At 46.1% G+C, this 15,734-nt stretch overlaps 1 protein-coding gene across 5 annotated transcripts in view; it reads left to right on the top strand.

Annotated features, from left to right (window-relative positions):
- Positions 1–366: 366 nt before the first annotated feature.
- HECTD4 (HECT domain E3 ubiquitin protein ligase 4) overlaps positions 367–15,734 on the top strand; it is a 67,992-nt gene continuing 52,624 nt past the window's right edge. For 4 of the 5 annotated variants that reach the window (XM_027894430.1, XM_027894427.1, XM_027894429.1 and 1 more), the window contains exons 1-5: positions 367–667; positions 10,543–11,060; positions 13,273–13,362; positions 13,723–13,853; positions 14,997–15,105. In XM_027894430.1, coding sequence (XP_027750231.1) covers positions 497–667; positions 10,543–11,060; positions 13,273–13,362; positions 13,723–13,853; positions 14,997–15,105 — 1,019 coding nt within the window. In that variant the 5' untranslated portion in view covers positions 367–496. The remainder of the gene's footprint in view (positions 668–10,542; positions 11,061–13,272; positions 13,363–13,722; positions 13,854–14,996; positions 15,106–15,734) is intronic. The other variant, XM_027894428.1, reaches the window with a different exon arrangement.

The following is a 15,734-nucleotide window of genomic DNA, read 5'->3' as shown; positions in this document are numbered from 1 at the left end:
CGATGCGTTACCCCCGGTCCGTGTGAGGCACCGCGGGAAGGTCCCGATGACCCGCTCCCCCCGGTCCGCGTGAGGCGCTGCCAGGACCGTCCCTCGGTGCGGGCGGGGCGGCGGGACCGGCCCTGTGGGCGGGGCTGGGCGCGGGGGGCGGTGCCCGTCGGGGGCGTGTCCCGGCGGGGAGGGGGCCGGCTGTATTGTTCGCCGCGCGGTGCACGCCGGGCCCGCCCCAGCCCCCAACATGGCGTCGCGCTGTCAGCGGTGTGTGTGAGGCGGGCGCGGGACGCGGGGCTGCGGGGCGGGCACGGCGGCTCCCGGGGCCCCCCGCACCGCCGCCGCCGCGGTGGCAACGCGCCGCTCCTCGCTGCTGCCCGCCGCGCCCCGGCTGTCCGGCGCCCAGGCCGCTGGGGACGCGCCTGCCCCCGCCCTGCCCCCGCCATGGGCGGGTAGCGGGACCCGCCTCGCCTCAGCCCTGCGGAGCCCCCCCGCCCTCCGCGCCATGGGGTCCCCGGCGGGAGCCTCGGCGGCCGCGGCCACCGACTCGGCGCAGTGGCTGTCGGTGAAGGAGGAGACCATCTTCCTGCACGACGGGCTGATCCGGGTCACGGACCTGGCCGAGCTGCCCAGCGAGATCATTGGGGTGGCAGAGCCCGGAGACACCGAGCTGGAGGTGAGGCGGTCCCCGAGCTGAGGGGGGCTGGGGCCGGGTGAGGGATGAGGAGGAGGAGGAGCAGGAGGATGTCCTCGGGAGAGGGGACGGTGGCAGGGAGGCCTGAGGCGAGGAGGATGGGGGTGGGGGTGCAGGGAGGATGACTAGGGGAGGATGGGGGGCCGGGATGGAGGATGGGGGGCCGGGATGGAGGATGGGAGATGCGGATGCAGGACGAGCCTTCTGGGGTACGGAGCCAGCCGCTGTCGAGGCATTCTGCTTGTTTTAAGGTAGCCTAATTTATTTCAAATAATAACGAGACTGGAGCCGGGCTGGAGGGTGGCGAGGCGCTGCTGTCAATGGTGGGTGAAGTATTGGCGCTCCCTCCTTGTTTTGGATCCATAAGGTTCGGAATTCCGAGCCGCACTCGTGTATTTCAACGTGGCCTTTGGCCCATTTCTTTTCATTGAAGGCTTTGTATCTTTTTGCTGTTACTTTTGGGCGGTTTGTAATTAATCAGCTTTACCATGAGATGCACTGAGGCTGCTAAGGTGCCTGGCTGTTTTATTCAGCTGTTGCCAATGTTATTTATTAGAGAGCCAGGAGCGCAGCCCGGATTTTCCTCCCAGCTTTTCCCCTTGCCCGAAGTGCCGGTGGTTTTGGCTGCAGGCAGGCGGTGCAGCTGTTTTATCTTCGAGGAGACGCTGAAGGACTGAATGTCACGGATTATGGGTTGCATCTATTTTGTAGGCTGCTTTTTTTTTTTTTTTTTTCCCCCCCTTCTCCCTCTGTGCCTCCCTTCTCCTCTTTCACCCCGCCCTCCTCGCCGGCGCTGTGGCTCCCAATGACACAGGGGCTTTGTCAGAGGAGCTGAGCGGGGCGAGCCGAGAGGGGCCGGTTCTCAGGAGCTTTATCTCCGGGCTCTGCTCGCTCACAGGCGTTTTAGGCCGAAAAACCCTTTTAGCGAGGCTTTAGCGTCGCTGAGCAGAACCCACGAGCCGGTCCTGACAGCATCGTTGTTCATCGGCTGATGTGGAGTTTTATGGTGTTGGGGGAAAACTTCCCACAGCCTTATCGAGGGAGGAGGTTTTTCGCTGAATGTGCATTTTCTCTTCTGTCTGAGGTGACACTGGGAGCTGGGATGGGAAAATCAGCTGCTCCCATGAAATGGGTGTTGGCAAATATCACATGAACAGGAGGAGAGGGACTTTTAAGGTGGATGACTTATCTCTGTGTGTATAAACACGGAATGATTCTCCCTTGTGATCAGAGTCCACTTTGACTTTTAGTGCAGTTTGTGTTCAGGAAAACGTTTGGATTCTGTGACATAGTTCTAGAAGCAGCACCGAGTCTAAAATCCGTGTTATTCATGTTATATCACCATAAAGGAGGATATCCTTTAAAAACCAACCCAGACCTCATTTTAAGATCCTCCAGCTAGGCCAGAAGTCTGTACCAGCCTGAAACTTGACACGTGGCTTCACTTGACAAACACTTCAGCCCTGGAGAATTTGTTGTTGGTGTAGGAATGTTATGAAACTCCCGTTGTTTGGGGGAGATAGGGCTGGAATTGGGGTTGCTGTGTCTTGTTCTTTGTGACACTTTTATAATCAATTTTTCAGCAGTGCCACTGCTTCACATTCTTTTTCCTGTTCCAGAGATATTTTTTCCCTGTTGTGAATGTTTTTGGCGCAAAACTTTGAAATAAATAATTAAATCAGACTTTTTACTGCGCTGCTTATTTTGATAAGTACCGACTTTGACTTATTTTGGTCTTTGTCCTTAAGTCACAGAATATTAAATTGATGATTACAAGTTACTTATTTCTCACATCTTGTGTGTTGGTTTATATGAAATCGAGGGGGAAGTTTTTTTTTTTTTTTAAATCAATTTCAAGTGTTGTAAACGTAAATTACTGAGCTCACACTTTTTTCTGCCTTTTTTAAAGTTGCTGTTTTAATAAGGGGCTACTTTGGTGCTCTGGAGTGGCTTTGAGGAGCCATTTTGTGGCAATGCGTGCCCACATCTCACTGAAGTGTGGCCATGCCATCGACTGCTCCACTCAGGAGCTCATTTGCACTGTTTCTGCTCCTCCTTGCAATGTAATAAATATCTTTGAAAGTGGTCCAGATAGAAATCCCTTGGGATGAGCTCTTGGACAAGGGTAGGAGATGCTGCAGCTGCTGCTTTGATTAGTAAACTTCTTTAATTCACTTCTTGGGCTTCGTCAGTGGTGGTCAAAACCCTGAATTTCTGCCATGAAGTGCTTAATTAAAAATGTGTAACCTTCAATCTTTAATACTCCAATGGATGTTTTTTGGGTGGAGATGTGTCATTCTGGTTCTGTTTTGCTTAAATATCCTTTTGCACAGCTTATTGGGGAATAATGTCAATGTATTTGGATGTGTTTCCTTTGTCCTTCTGTTCAAAGGTTTTGGCTATTTATAAAAAGAAAAGCAGAGGGAAAAATGTTACAGTACTGGAGTTATGCCAAGAAAGGCTTATGAAAAAGTTATTATTTTGTTATTTTGACTCCCATTCAACTTTTATTTATATTTTATATATTTATATATGTATATATATATTAATGGTAAGTTACAGGAGAATTAACCTTCTTATTCACCTGAAAGTAACTCATTCTAGGAATATGTTTAGTTTTAAAGAGTGTAGAGGTTTTAGGTTTGAATGTTTTTTTATGTGATGATGTTTACCAACTTCTTAGACTGTCTCAGCATATTTACAAATAACAGGAGCCCTTTTTTTTATTTGCTAGAATTTTGTAATGATATGGATGTAACAGCTGCTCCTGGTGTGGGTTTCCCACCAAAATCCCCTAGTCAGGAGAGACCTGGATTAGTCAGTGATTACATGAGCCTTTGGACCCTTGTCTTAAAGCCTTTCATGCAGAGAAATGGCTTTCAAAGTGCAAAGTCTTCTGCTTCTTGGAGACAACCTCCTGTGACAGAGCTGGAGATGTTGCCATGACATTTTGGCCGGTCAGTGTCCACCCAGGAGGGACAGTTTGGTGGAGGAAGAGCTGCTCTGTAAGGTGGCACTGCAGGAACGGCCTGAAGTTGTGTCAGGGCAGGCTCAGGTTGGATCTCAGGAGAAGGTTCTTCCCCCAGAGGGTGGTTGGCACTGAACAGGCTCCCCAGGGAATGGTCACGGCCCCAAGGCTGCCAGAGCTCCAGGAGAGTTTGGACAACACTCTGAGGGACAGGGGGGGATTGTTGGGGTGTCCTGGGCAGGGCTGGGAGTTGGACTGGATGGTCCTTGTGGGTCCCTTCCAACTCAGCAGATTCTGTGACTTCCAGAATCTTCCCAACCAAACATCTTTCATGGATATAGAACCCTGGGAATGGGGTGAGAGTTTGTCTGAAGGTGGAAAAGTCCCTTCAGCCCGGGAGATTTAATCTGCCAGCATGCCAGAGTCAACCATGGAACAATTTGTGTTGGAAGGGACCTTGAAGCCCATCCAGTCCCACCCCCTGCCATGGGCAGGGACACCTTCCACTAGCCCAGGTTGCTCCAAGCCCCGTCCAACCTGGCCTTGGACACTTCCAGGGATGGGGCAGCCACAGCTTCTCTGGGCAACCTGTGCCAGGGCCTCTCCACCCTCACAGGGAAGAGTTCCTTCCCAGTATCCCATCTAAACCTGCTCTCTGTCAGTGTGAAGCTGGCAGGTGTTGCTCTGCACTGAAAATTGGTATCTTTAATCAAGTGTCAATTTAAAAAAAAAAAAAAAAACTAAAATAAAAATAAGAAAAAAGTGGTAGTCTTATCCTATTCCCCCCAGTGTGGCCTGGGCAGACCCTCCATGGAGCAGTTGCAGAACTGAAGTCCAGAGCTCTTTTGGCAGCTCTTTTGTGCCAATCTGTGATTGACTGACTTGTGTTTTCCATAAAATGCTTTAGACTCGATGGTTTCTGCTGAACTTGAAGCTTTCACCCATTTTCCTCCCTGACTAGAGAAAACATTTTGTCACTTCTCCCTGTTTGCTGAGGGAGGGAGCAGGTCTCTGTAATTATCTAGGTCAGTGCTTCCCAAACCTTTCTGCTTGTGACCTCACTTCCATCTACAAGCTTCACCTCTGTCAGGCTGAAAATCCCTTAATGCACCACCAACAATTGACTCTTTCCTAAGTGGGTGACCCCTCTGGGGGTCGTGACCTCTGCCCTGGGAGCTGCTGATCCAGGCATGTGTCAGGCTTGGAACACCTTCCTCCTGCCTTGTGCGTCCCCTTCCCTGTCAAATACTCCAGCATTCCTCTCCCAGGGCTTGGAATTTGTTCAGCTTCTGTAACACGGCCCACTGTGCCTCTTGGCTTCTTATTTTTGAGGTCATGTTTTAGTTCTCCTCGCAGAGGAACATTAGAAAGCTTCTGAAGGATGATTTTGCAAATGTGTTTCCCAAATATGGATCTTGTTACCAGTTGTAGCTGATTAATTCAGTGATCTGCCCTCTCAGATGTTTAAATTACAAAGATTTTTCTTTACCTTTCGTAGATACTTTCATTTACTACTTGAGTAAGAGCCAAAGAAATATTTTAGTGAACAAATAAAGAAACAACCCTTTGCTTTATGGCATTTTTGTGTTTACAGCTTTCATGTACTCTGTAATTCATCTCAGATACAAAGGCTATTTGGGAAATTTGTACAGTTACAAAAAATTATTTAGAATAAAACCGTAAGAGATGTGTCTTCCTGCTTATTCCCGAGCAATTAGGTTTCTAATGCTTTCACCAGGGAAAACAGCTCCTGCTTTTAGCTGAGCTGTTAAAAAGCTGTGCTGCTCCATCCAGGAATCAGCAGAGGCTTTGAACAAGGTGATGTGGTTAAAATTCCTCAGAGCAGAAAAAAACGGGAACAACCTTGAAAGTTGTAGTTTTGAAGAGCGGCACCAAAGCGGGGCGGGAAGCGCGGCAGCCGCTGGGAACGCGGCAAATCTCAGTGCCTGAAAATGTTCACACGCGTTTATCCATTTTCCACGTGGTGTAAGGAGGAAAAAGCCCTGTGGAGGGTTTAGGAGGATGGTTTAGGAGGGATCAAGGTGGTGTTTGGCTCGGTATCCCGGGAAGTGCCCGAGCAGGGATTGCCGTTCCCGAGCACGGCAAGGTGAGCGAGGGAGCATGGACACGGTGGAGCTCGTGGAGCAGGTGGGTTTGGCTGTGCATCTCAATCTTCAGGGTGCCTTTAAAACTGTCACTTGTGCTGTTTCCCTTATGGAATAATCCATCCTTTTTGTAATTTGGGCTTTTTTACATGGTTCTATTGGTATTTCTGGGGACAAAAGGACCAAGTAAACAAGTGGTCCTGCTTGTATATCTGGGCAAGGGAATTAATTACCTTGTGGCTGTGATGGGGTGTGAAAAGTGATGTGGGTAAATCTTTTCATGCTGCTGTTAAAGATACTTTACAATTTTGGGGTTGTTTCTGCTTTTCTGTCTGGTTTTGTTCCTCTTGGGAGAGGGGAATAATACTTGTTTAATACTCAGGGGGGTAATAGGGGCGTAATTAATCCTGGTAAATGTACTACCATCTTCATCTTTATGTGAAGTTCAGCCAATTGAGTTCTGTAGAAAAGGAATTAATTGCTTTTTGGGAGATTTAAAGGCTTCCCTTTCCAATATGTAACTTTAGGAAAAAACACCTTTGTGAGCAGCTTCATTGCTCAGAATTCCCCGTGTAGTAGAATTAAAACAAACCCCAGGGGCACTAATGGTGGCACCAGGGAGAGGACAAGGGGCAGGGATTTTAGCCAGAGGGAAAAAGCTGCCATTTAGTGGCAGCTCACATTTAAATTTACTTAATGGGGTCATAAAAACCTCAGGCTAAAACTCTTCATGTAGATTGGTGTGTTAATTGTAATTTTTACTATCAGTAGACAACCACGTTACCCTGATAAGGGTGAGTCAGCCACTGCTTTCTGGAGCAAAATTGGGGAAAATATTGTTTACTGGGAAGAAGTACCTGGTTAAGGTTGTGTAGTAGGATGCAACAAGACAAATATAGGATCCAGCAGGAATGGTGACATCCTCCCCTGGTGGGTCTAAAACTAGATACCTTTTGTGCCTCTCAGTGTTTAAGATGTCAATAATCAGTTGGAGTGATGGAACTTTGGATCCATCATTTTCTAATTAAAATATTTATTCAAATTGATTAAAAAGGGTAATCAAGGAAATAATATGTAGGGATAAGATGCTGCAAAATCAAAATGAAACCTCTTACTAGTCCAGTTTTTAGTTGTATGTAGTTGGATACTTGATTAACTTGTTTTATAGCAAAGCAATGTGTTTGTTACATCCTCTTCATCCTCTTGGACTGTGTTTGAAAAAGTTTGGAGCTGTGAAGTGAGGGGTTAGGAACTGGCTCAGCTGCTTGTGCTGGGCTGGGGTCGTGTCTACCCTGAGATCTCCCCAAGTGTTGGGCAGGAAATCGAGTCACTGAGCAAAGACTGCTGGAAATCAGTCCCAAATGAGAGCTCAGGTGGAAATCCCGAGGCACCAGGAAGGCAGGAGGAAAGGGGATTTTACCTGCTGAGTGAGGAACAGTTGTTTGTTCAGTGAGGTGTCAGGGAGTCCTGGAGCTCTGTATCTGCAGGGAAAGGAATCTGCCCTTGTTCCAACAAAGAAAACGCTCAGATCTTCGGGATAGGAGGAGAACAAACTAATCTGGGGAGGAAGGATTAGATCTGGGATCTAAAAAGGGAGATTTGGCTGAGTACAGCATTGACAGCCTGAAGAACCCTCTTTGGTGGGGCAGGAGGTGCTGAGGGGGCAGGCCCTGAACCTCAGGGCATTCCTGCTGGATCAGCTGGGTGAGGATGGGGAAGAACTTCCTGATTTAATCTTCATACCAGTTGTTTTAGCGTGGATTTTTTATTTCCTCCCTTAACCTGTGTCTTTTAGCAGCACTGGGAGTTCTGTTGCCCATTTCAGAACTGGGGTTTTTCTTGTGTTTTATTTTAACTTTTTCAGATAGTTTCAGGATAACAAGCTTTTCCTGCAGATACAGCAAACTGTGGGCAGAGTGCTGGGGAGACCTTGGCAAGGGCTGGGATTCCTCTGGGAAGTCTTTAATCCAGCCAGAGGGAAGCAGTGAAATGCCTGGCATGGCCTAAGGGAAGCTCTGTCTTAGAGCTGGGGTAGGAAGGGCTGTGTTTGGCTCAGCAGGGAGAGCCAGAGTGGATCCCTGGTGTGTGCTGGGATCTTGGAAGTGTGTCCAGACCCTGAAAGTTTCCAAAGTGTTTGGCGGAGCCTCCCTGGGAACATTTGGGCTTGAAGCTCTTTTTTTGGGGGTAGCTCCAAGTACTGACCTCTAATAAAATATCTTCTGAAGAAAACAGACTTTAAGATCATTTTCTGCATTATCCTATGTAGCAGATGACCTCACACCTTTCTTCTAATATTATTCTAATATCCTCTTATCTTCTGGAAGTGTAAATGCCAACTTAGACCTTCAGATGCTGTTGAATAATTTTTTTCCACTGGTTCCATAAGCTGTGTATGAAAACCATGATGGAAACTGTGTCATCAGAAGTCTCTAAGTCCCATTTTGGAATGATCTTGTAAATGTGTTGGAGCTGATAGACTTCCTGTATCATTTACCCAAATTAGTGCTTATTTCCTTCGTGAAAGACCAAAGCAAAACACTCTTAACAATTCCAGACAGACCATACTGTGCTTATAAAGCAAATTGTGAATGTGGGATCAGTGAGAAAATAAAACTTCAGCAGGAAAAGGCTTTTCATCAGCATATCTGCACATATTTGACAGTGACTTGTCGTGATTGGTACAAGACAGGCTCGGAGATGTAGAGCCAAATAAAAGACAGAAAAATCCACCTTCCTGCTAAACTGTGGGATTCGAGGAGCAAGATGTGTAACACCAAGGAAATCACAAGTTTCGTGGTTATTGATGTGGTCAAAGCCCGTGTTTTCTTCAGCATTTAATTCTCAAAGTGAAATCATTCATTTTTTTCCCCCCACTCCTGCAGCTTGCTGTCACTTGGTTGAAAATCAATCCGGTTTAGTTCAAGAAAATCGGAAGCAAACTGTTCTAGAAGGTGATTCCATCTATAAAGGAAACAATTAAACTTATTTTTGAGGCAGCAGAACACACAACTGAAAATGAGGTGGTTATTTTAAATGCATTATATGTGGGTTAGGAATTAATATGCTTACTCCCTATGAGTAATTATTTAAAAGAGGTTCATTAGTTTTAAGAAGCTCAATACAACATCTCTTCAAGTGTAATTATGATGTGAATTCCTTTAAAGTGAACTTTTCATGACTCTAGTGCTGAGTGTCCTCCTGCAAAGCTGTTCCATTGCCCTTGGTGTGGAAATGGCAGCTGTAATTTGTCCTGGAGCGTTTTAATGAGCTGTTCAAAAGTCTCCAATTAGATATAAACATTTATTTCATGCTCTGTGTCGCTGCTGCCTGCAGTTAAAACCCACAAATGAAACAACCCCGTGGGACATTCCCGATTGCAGCTTTTTGTCTCTTACTTTCCCCTTCCCATATACATAATATACATATAGATATATATATTTATTAATTAAGTGGGGGAAGGACAATTTTATAGCATAAAACCACCAAAGTGTTTAAGGGTGGATGAGATGAGTCATTATTGTGGCACATGGACACTGGATCCCTTCAGACACTGGATCCAGAGGATCACAAAACACTTGGCTCACTCCTTTCCTTGAGGTTGCCACAGCTCCGGTGACTTTGCTGATCTCCACTGTTGTTGTTTGCTGGAGGGAGAAAAGTTGTCTGCAAATTACTTAAAATTCTGAGTTTCCCAGTACCAGGCAGGTTCTAACCCGTAAATATGTTTTTGTGGCATGGTTTACTTGTTTTCTGTTGTTCCAGCTTTGTCTCCAGTTTTATTTAGAAGTGCCAAAAAGAGCTCTTTCTTCTGTCTGAAATGATGAGGAGGAGACTTTTAGGTTTTTAAACTAAGGCAGCAACTGGGAATATTTTGAGAATGGTGTAGCCAAGTACAATGTGATGAAACTGAGGAGGGAAAAAAACAGGGAGGGGAGAGAGTGTAACAGAACTCCTGGTTGTTTGGAGAGAACTGGTTTGTTGGTTTGTTTGTTTGAAAAGCTCCAGAACTAGAACACAGACATTCTTATTCCACAAGGTTCTTGACCTGGTAGTTTTCATAGAAGGGCTCTAAACGCCTGGGACCCTCCAATCCCTCAGTACTTTGGAATTTTTTTAGCAGAATTGCCTCAATTACAAAAGAGAAAGCTACAGAGGAGGCAAGTGTTTATCTTCCCAGATACAATTTTGTGTGTGTTTTTCTCTACAATTATATTATTGTTGTTTTAGCATCACGATTGAAAGCTTCAAAATCTCCATCAGCAGCCTCCAGGCTCAGGTTCAGTGAGGATGCTGACTCAGCAATAACAGGCTCATAGGATCCCAGAATAGTTAAGGTGGGAAGAGACCTCTGGAAATCACCCAGTCCAAGCCCAGGTTCGATGAGGATGCTGACTCAGCATCCCAGAATAGTTGGGATGGGAGGGGACCTTTGGAGATCACCCTGTCCAAGCCCCTGCCCAGACAGGTTCGCCTGGAGCAGGTGACGTGGGAACACATCCAGGTGGGTTTGGAGAATCCACATCCTCCCTGGGCAGTTCCAGTGTTGTGTCACCTCCATGGAAAGAGGTTCTTCCTCGTGTTGAGGTGGAATTTGTATTTTAGTTTGTGGCCGTTGCCCTCGTCCTGTTGGACGCAACTCCACTGCACGTCCTTCGGATACGGTGTAACTTTATTCACACCCAGCAATTCAAACACCCCCCAGTGTGTGCAGAGAGCAGCTGATGTGGAAACCACACCCAGCCGTGTGTGACTCTTTACAACAAACCCCCTCTCCTCCTTTCCAGATCCTGTCGTTCGAGACCAAGAACCCTTCGGAGCTGGCCGAGCGCTTGCGGTCGGTGTGCGGCAACCAGAGCAACGCGTACGCGCGGCTGCTGGAGTACCGGCTGAACGCCCTGCGCGGGCTCTGGAACGCCCAGCGCCAGCTGGCCCTGGAGGAGCAGCACGACCGCGAGAGCTCCGGCGACGAGGAGGCCCTGGCCCTGCTCAAGCGCCAGGGGCTCCTCCAGCAGCCCGAGCAGGCGCCGTTCACCTCCCGCATGGGGCTGCTCCTGGTGTTCCCCCTCATCCAGTCCCAGAGCAGAACAGACCCTTCCCTGTGCAACATCACCGCCGAGGTGCTGCTCAACTGCCTTCGGGACTGCCAACCCCTGAGCCTCACCAAGGAACCCGCCGACTGCCTCAACGGCATCGAGGCCCTGCTCTGCTCCTGGCTGGAGGACACATCGCCCTCCGGCCAGCACATCCCCTACAAGCAGAAGGAAAATGCTGCTGCCGCCCTAGTTGCCTTGGCTTGTGCAAGGTAAGGAATCGTGGAATCTTTAAGGCGGGAAAGGTTCTTTGAGGTCTCATCAAGTCCAACCATTAACCCAGCACTGCCACGTCCCACAGTGCCACGTCCACTTCTGGAGGTGGTGACTCCCCCGCTGCCCTGGGCAATGGAGGGGAAGGTTTTTATCATGGAGGAGAGTTGTCTCCTTTTCCCTTTGTCCTGCCCCTTCGTTTGGCTGGAGAAGATGGGTCTGCCAGCTTTTGGGGCAGTTCCTGTCAGGTTTGATTTCGGTGTTGTCTGGGAAATATTTGTAGGTGCTTTGTTGCCAGTGAAGAGTTCAACCAATGTAGGTTGAATTATCCTCTGCATGGGTTTGGCACAACATCAGCTGATTGAGGACAAATTGGCCATGATTGATTTTAATAAAAACCTACTTTAGGGGGTGGGATTAGTGAGAGGGGGAGGAACACACAAAATTGTGCAGAACCCCATGAATGTGGCTCTGAAGTCACCAGTAGCCTTTTGAAAACCTGGGCTTTAACGTTTCTCAGGTTGCTGCCTCGTCTTTGAAGTTCATCTCTGATTTAAGATGTCATAATTTGCTTTAGGAAAAGGTTTATTCAAGTAAAAACCACTTAATTTCTAGTGTACTTGTTCTAATGAAGTCAATGAGAAATCTATGGTATGTGGCAAATTGTTCTGCACTGACAACTGCCTTATCTAAAAGGCAATGTACCCAAACATAGCTCAGATAAATTGGATTTGATAAACACAATCTCATTTATTTTTTTCTCCCAGATGTCAATTTGCAGGAAATATGGGATGTTCTGTTGCAGCTGAATTTGTAGAAGAGCTAAATTTCAAACAGAGCTTTTGAAATGAGGGTTGATCTTATATTTTCTTTGCAAATCTACCTTGCCTTGCTTACGGAGTTGTAATATCCTGGTGTGCTTTGTTCACCTCTGAAAGCCTCACACTCTTCCTTTAAATATCTAAGTCATGTGTGGGTACCACACAAGCAAAAACTCTTAAAAATGAGACTATTATTGACATTCCTGGTTGCAATCTTGGGTGCCTCATATTCCTAAAAATAAACCCACGGGGTAATTATATTGCTTTAAATAATTAATTGAGGTGCTTTAAAGTGCTTGGTGTCAGTTTTCTCCGGGCTGAGGTTTGTCAGTGAAAGCACAAGAGCTGAAGATGCCGCTGAGGGAAGGAGGAAAGTTTAGGAGCTGAGAGTGACCACGTGTGACTGGATTGAGCAGAGTGCAGGGAAGGGATCTCTGCAGCTGATTGCTTGTGTTTCTTCACAAATCACTGCATAACTGACCATGCCTGAGGCACAGCCAAAATTCTCCTGCTCAGCTGGGCTGTTATGCCTGGAAATAGTCATTCAGAAAGTGCCCTCTTCCCGATAGCCTTTAAAACAGAAATTGTAAAATACATAGCTTTAAAGATTTCTAAATCTCTTTATGTCTACGTAAAAAGGCCTTTTGTACTATATTAACATACAGATTTCACAGGTTCTCCAAAAAAAAAAGTATTCATTAAATGAACAAGAATTTATTGAGTTACGAACTCCATATGCTTGGAAATGCCACAATCAAATTTTAAAGCAGAGCTTTTAGGCAAGATTAGAAACAGCTTCTCCTTTGGTTTAATTTTGTTTTCAGAGTTCCTAGGCCTTATATGCATCTAAATGCATCACTTCAGGAGGGGGAAGGCTTCCAGATTTGGGTTTGTGGGGGAAAACTCATCCTAATTCACAACTTCCTGAGGAGGGACAGTGGATGGGCAGCTCCGATCTCTGCTCTGGGAGCAGTGACAGGGCCCAGGGAACATCTGGAGCTGTGTCAGGGCAGGCTCAGGTTGGATCTCAGGAGAAGGTTCTTCCCCCAGAGGGTGGTTGGCACTGAACAGGCTCTCCAGGGAATGGTCACAGCCCCAAGGCTACCAGAGCTCCAGGAGAGTTTGGACAACACTGTCAGGGCCAGGGTGGGATTGTTGGGGTGTCCTGAGCAGGGCCAGGGCTTGGACTCTGATCCTGGTGGGTCCTCTCCAGTTCAGGATATTCCATCATTCTACAAAAAGAAACACAAATAGAAAAGAAGGTGATACCATATCTTGGCTCTTGTGTGGTGGTGCTGGGTGTTCCATTCTCTGTGGGTGCTGTTTGTGTGTGTGCATTCAGGCTGGCTTCAAGAGACATCTTTAATTCATGTTTTTCTCGTCCTTTTAGAGGGTCGCTGAAAACCTTTGTTCACACAGTGCATCTGTTACAGAAGCAGACTGAGCTGGGGTCCCTGCCCGTGGCTGATGTTCTCTACAGGTTTGTTGTGCCTTTCCTCCTTGGAGCACTTTTCCATCAGCTCTGCAAATGTGTTCACTGCATTTAAGGATGAATGTCTTTAAATGTGATTAAATTGCTTCAAAGTTACAGAGCTCTAGGAAAGAGCGAAATGTAGTCATTTGCAGGAGACATTAGAAAATCAAATCGAAAAGCATCTACTGATTGGGTTTGGGGTGTTAAGATTTTACTTTTTAATTAAATATTGATGATTTCTTTAAGTGCCTTATGAGCTCTGACAGAGAATAATTACTTAAAATACATCTTCAGCATAGCTTTTAACATAGCTAATTTTTGCTGTCACTGTTCTTCATGCACCTTATTTTACTTTTCTGCTTAAAGGTTGTTGCTTTTGGAGGGAGGCCCTGGGTCACCCTCCTGTTTGCTTGGAGGAAAGCACATCGTGTCCTGGGGCTTTGAAGACATGTTACCTGCCCCTGATGCCAACACTGGCTCCAGCAGTGAAAATAAAGGTGAATTATTTCATGGCTTTGTCAGTACGAGCAGGGGAGGACAGGATGCTTTTAGGTGCGAAGATCGTTGTAAAACTTTAGAGTTGGGATTCAGAAAACTTCTGATTTTTGGTGGCTGAGGAGCAGCTGCTGTTTTCAGTTGTGAGGCTGGAGGAAACAATCAAAAGCAGTTGATACATTGACCCTCCCTGACTCCAGGGGGAATTCTGCAGAGAGGTCAAATAGAGTTTGGACATTATCCACTCATTAGTCCCTCAGTAAGCACAATTCCCTTGCCCTGGGCAGGATCCCTGGATTCAATACCAGCTATCATTGGTTCAGCAGGTTTATTTTTAGAAGTACAAGTTCATTGCTTCCCCCCACCCCTTCCCCGTTCTGCTTTTGGTCCTGTCCAGTTGGTTTTCTGTATTCTTATTTTACTGCTTTCTTTTGTTTTTCTTTCCCTGAACTAATTCTCAGTTTTTACTGCTTTGTTTGCCTACTATTTTTTCACTAAGTAAGACACTTCACATTGCTTTAGAAATATTAGTGTGATGACATTTAATGCAAACCACAGGAACTTAAAAATCTGAGTTGTCATTTGAGGCTGTCTGCAACTTTACCGAAGACATCTCTGGTTTTCAGATATATAAACAAGTTTTCTTGCTCTGACAGTGATAGATTTTTTTTCCTTTCTTGAGCTGACTGCTGTGAACTTAAACAGATTGACTGGACATGAGTGTCCCATCTTGATTATTAATAATTACTGCTCTGTGAGTGACAAAGTGCTGTGTTTCAGATAAATTTTGTCTTAATTTGAGTGCTCAGAGGTGGAAGGATCTGCTGACCGGAGAAGCGCAGAGTTGTAGCAGAAATTAGATCAAGGCTCAGCATTGGATTATTCTTCCCTCACACTGTGTTAGACCAACAGCCCTGAGCAGGAGGGTTTGCAGAGTCCTAAGCTTGGCTTGTATTTATCTTGCTGCCAGTTCTGAGCAGCGTCACCTGTTGCAAAAGCAGCAGAGAACAATCCTCTGCTTCTTTTCATCATCCTGAAAGCATTTAAGAGCAAATATTCCAGTAGTTGTACTGTAACCCCCCTGGAGAATTCCCAGTTCGGGTGTTACAGGGGTGGTGTGTGCTCTGTTCCCTCTCCTGCTGCAGATGCAGATTTGGGCAGGTGTCTTGCAGCAGATGGGCTCTATCTTTACACAACCAATTCCGTGGGCAGAGGAATAAGCAAGTTGGGCTCTGGACTCCATGGTACTTTGAGGTGAGTGACAGTTCAGTGTTTGCTGTTTTGGTGAACCTCTCTCAGGTGTTGGGTGTAGCAGGACTAGAGCACATGAGGGTTGGAAATGGGTGATCTTTAAGATCCCTTCCACCAAACCCATTCTATGATATTGTGTATATTCATTAAATGCTGTTTTAATGAGTTGCTTTTTTCGTCTGAAATTCTTCTTGAGTATGTTTTCTTTGGAATTATAGAATAATTGAGATTGAAAGGGACCTCTGGAGGCCATTAGTTCAACCTCCATAGTAGCAGAATAGTATTTCAGATTTAATTTTATTTTTCAATATATAGTAAGGTTTTTTTTCTTTGCTGAGAGGGATGTACTACAGACTAGTTATGTGGCTTTTTATTTGTAGCTGTACAATTGCTGTGTTTGTAAGTATTTGTTTGCTAATTATGTCATTCATTAAATAATTCCTGCAGCTGTGACTCACTGTACCTTCTTGCTTCTTTATTGCTTGGAAGCCACGAGGCTTTTTATGTTTAAGCCTTTCACAACAAAAACTGCTGACTTGAATTCAAGTTCAAAGTTCAAGACTCTGGTTGTGAGTTTTTCTTTGACAAATCAAAAAAAAAAAAACAAAACAGGGCAGGGGTTTGGGGAGTTT

Source organism: Empidonax traillii, unplaced genomic scaffold (assembly GCF_003031625.1).
Source record: "Empidonax traillii isolate 1590-97213 ecotype Southwest subspecies unplaced genomic scaffold, ASM303162v1 scaffold426:size1138770, whole genome shotgun sequence".
Lineage (NCBI taxonomy): Eukaryota > Metazoa > Chordata > Aves > Passeriformes > Tyrannidae > Empidonax > Empidonax traillii.
The sequence above is the reverse complement of the archived record's forward strand: the minus strand, read 5'-3'. Positions and strand labels throughout refer to the sequence as shown.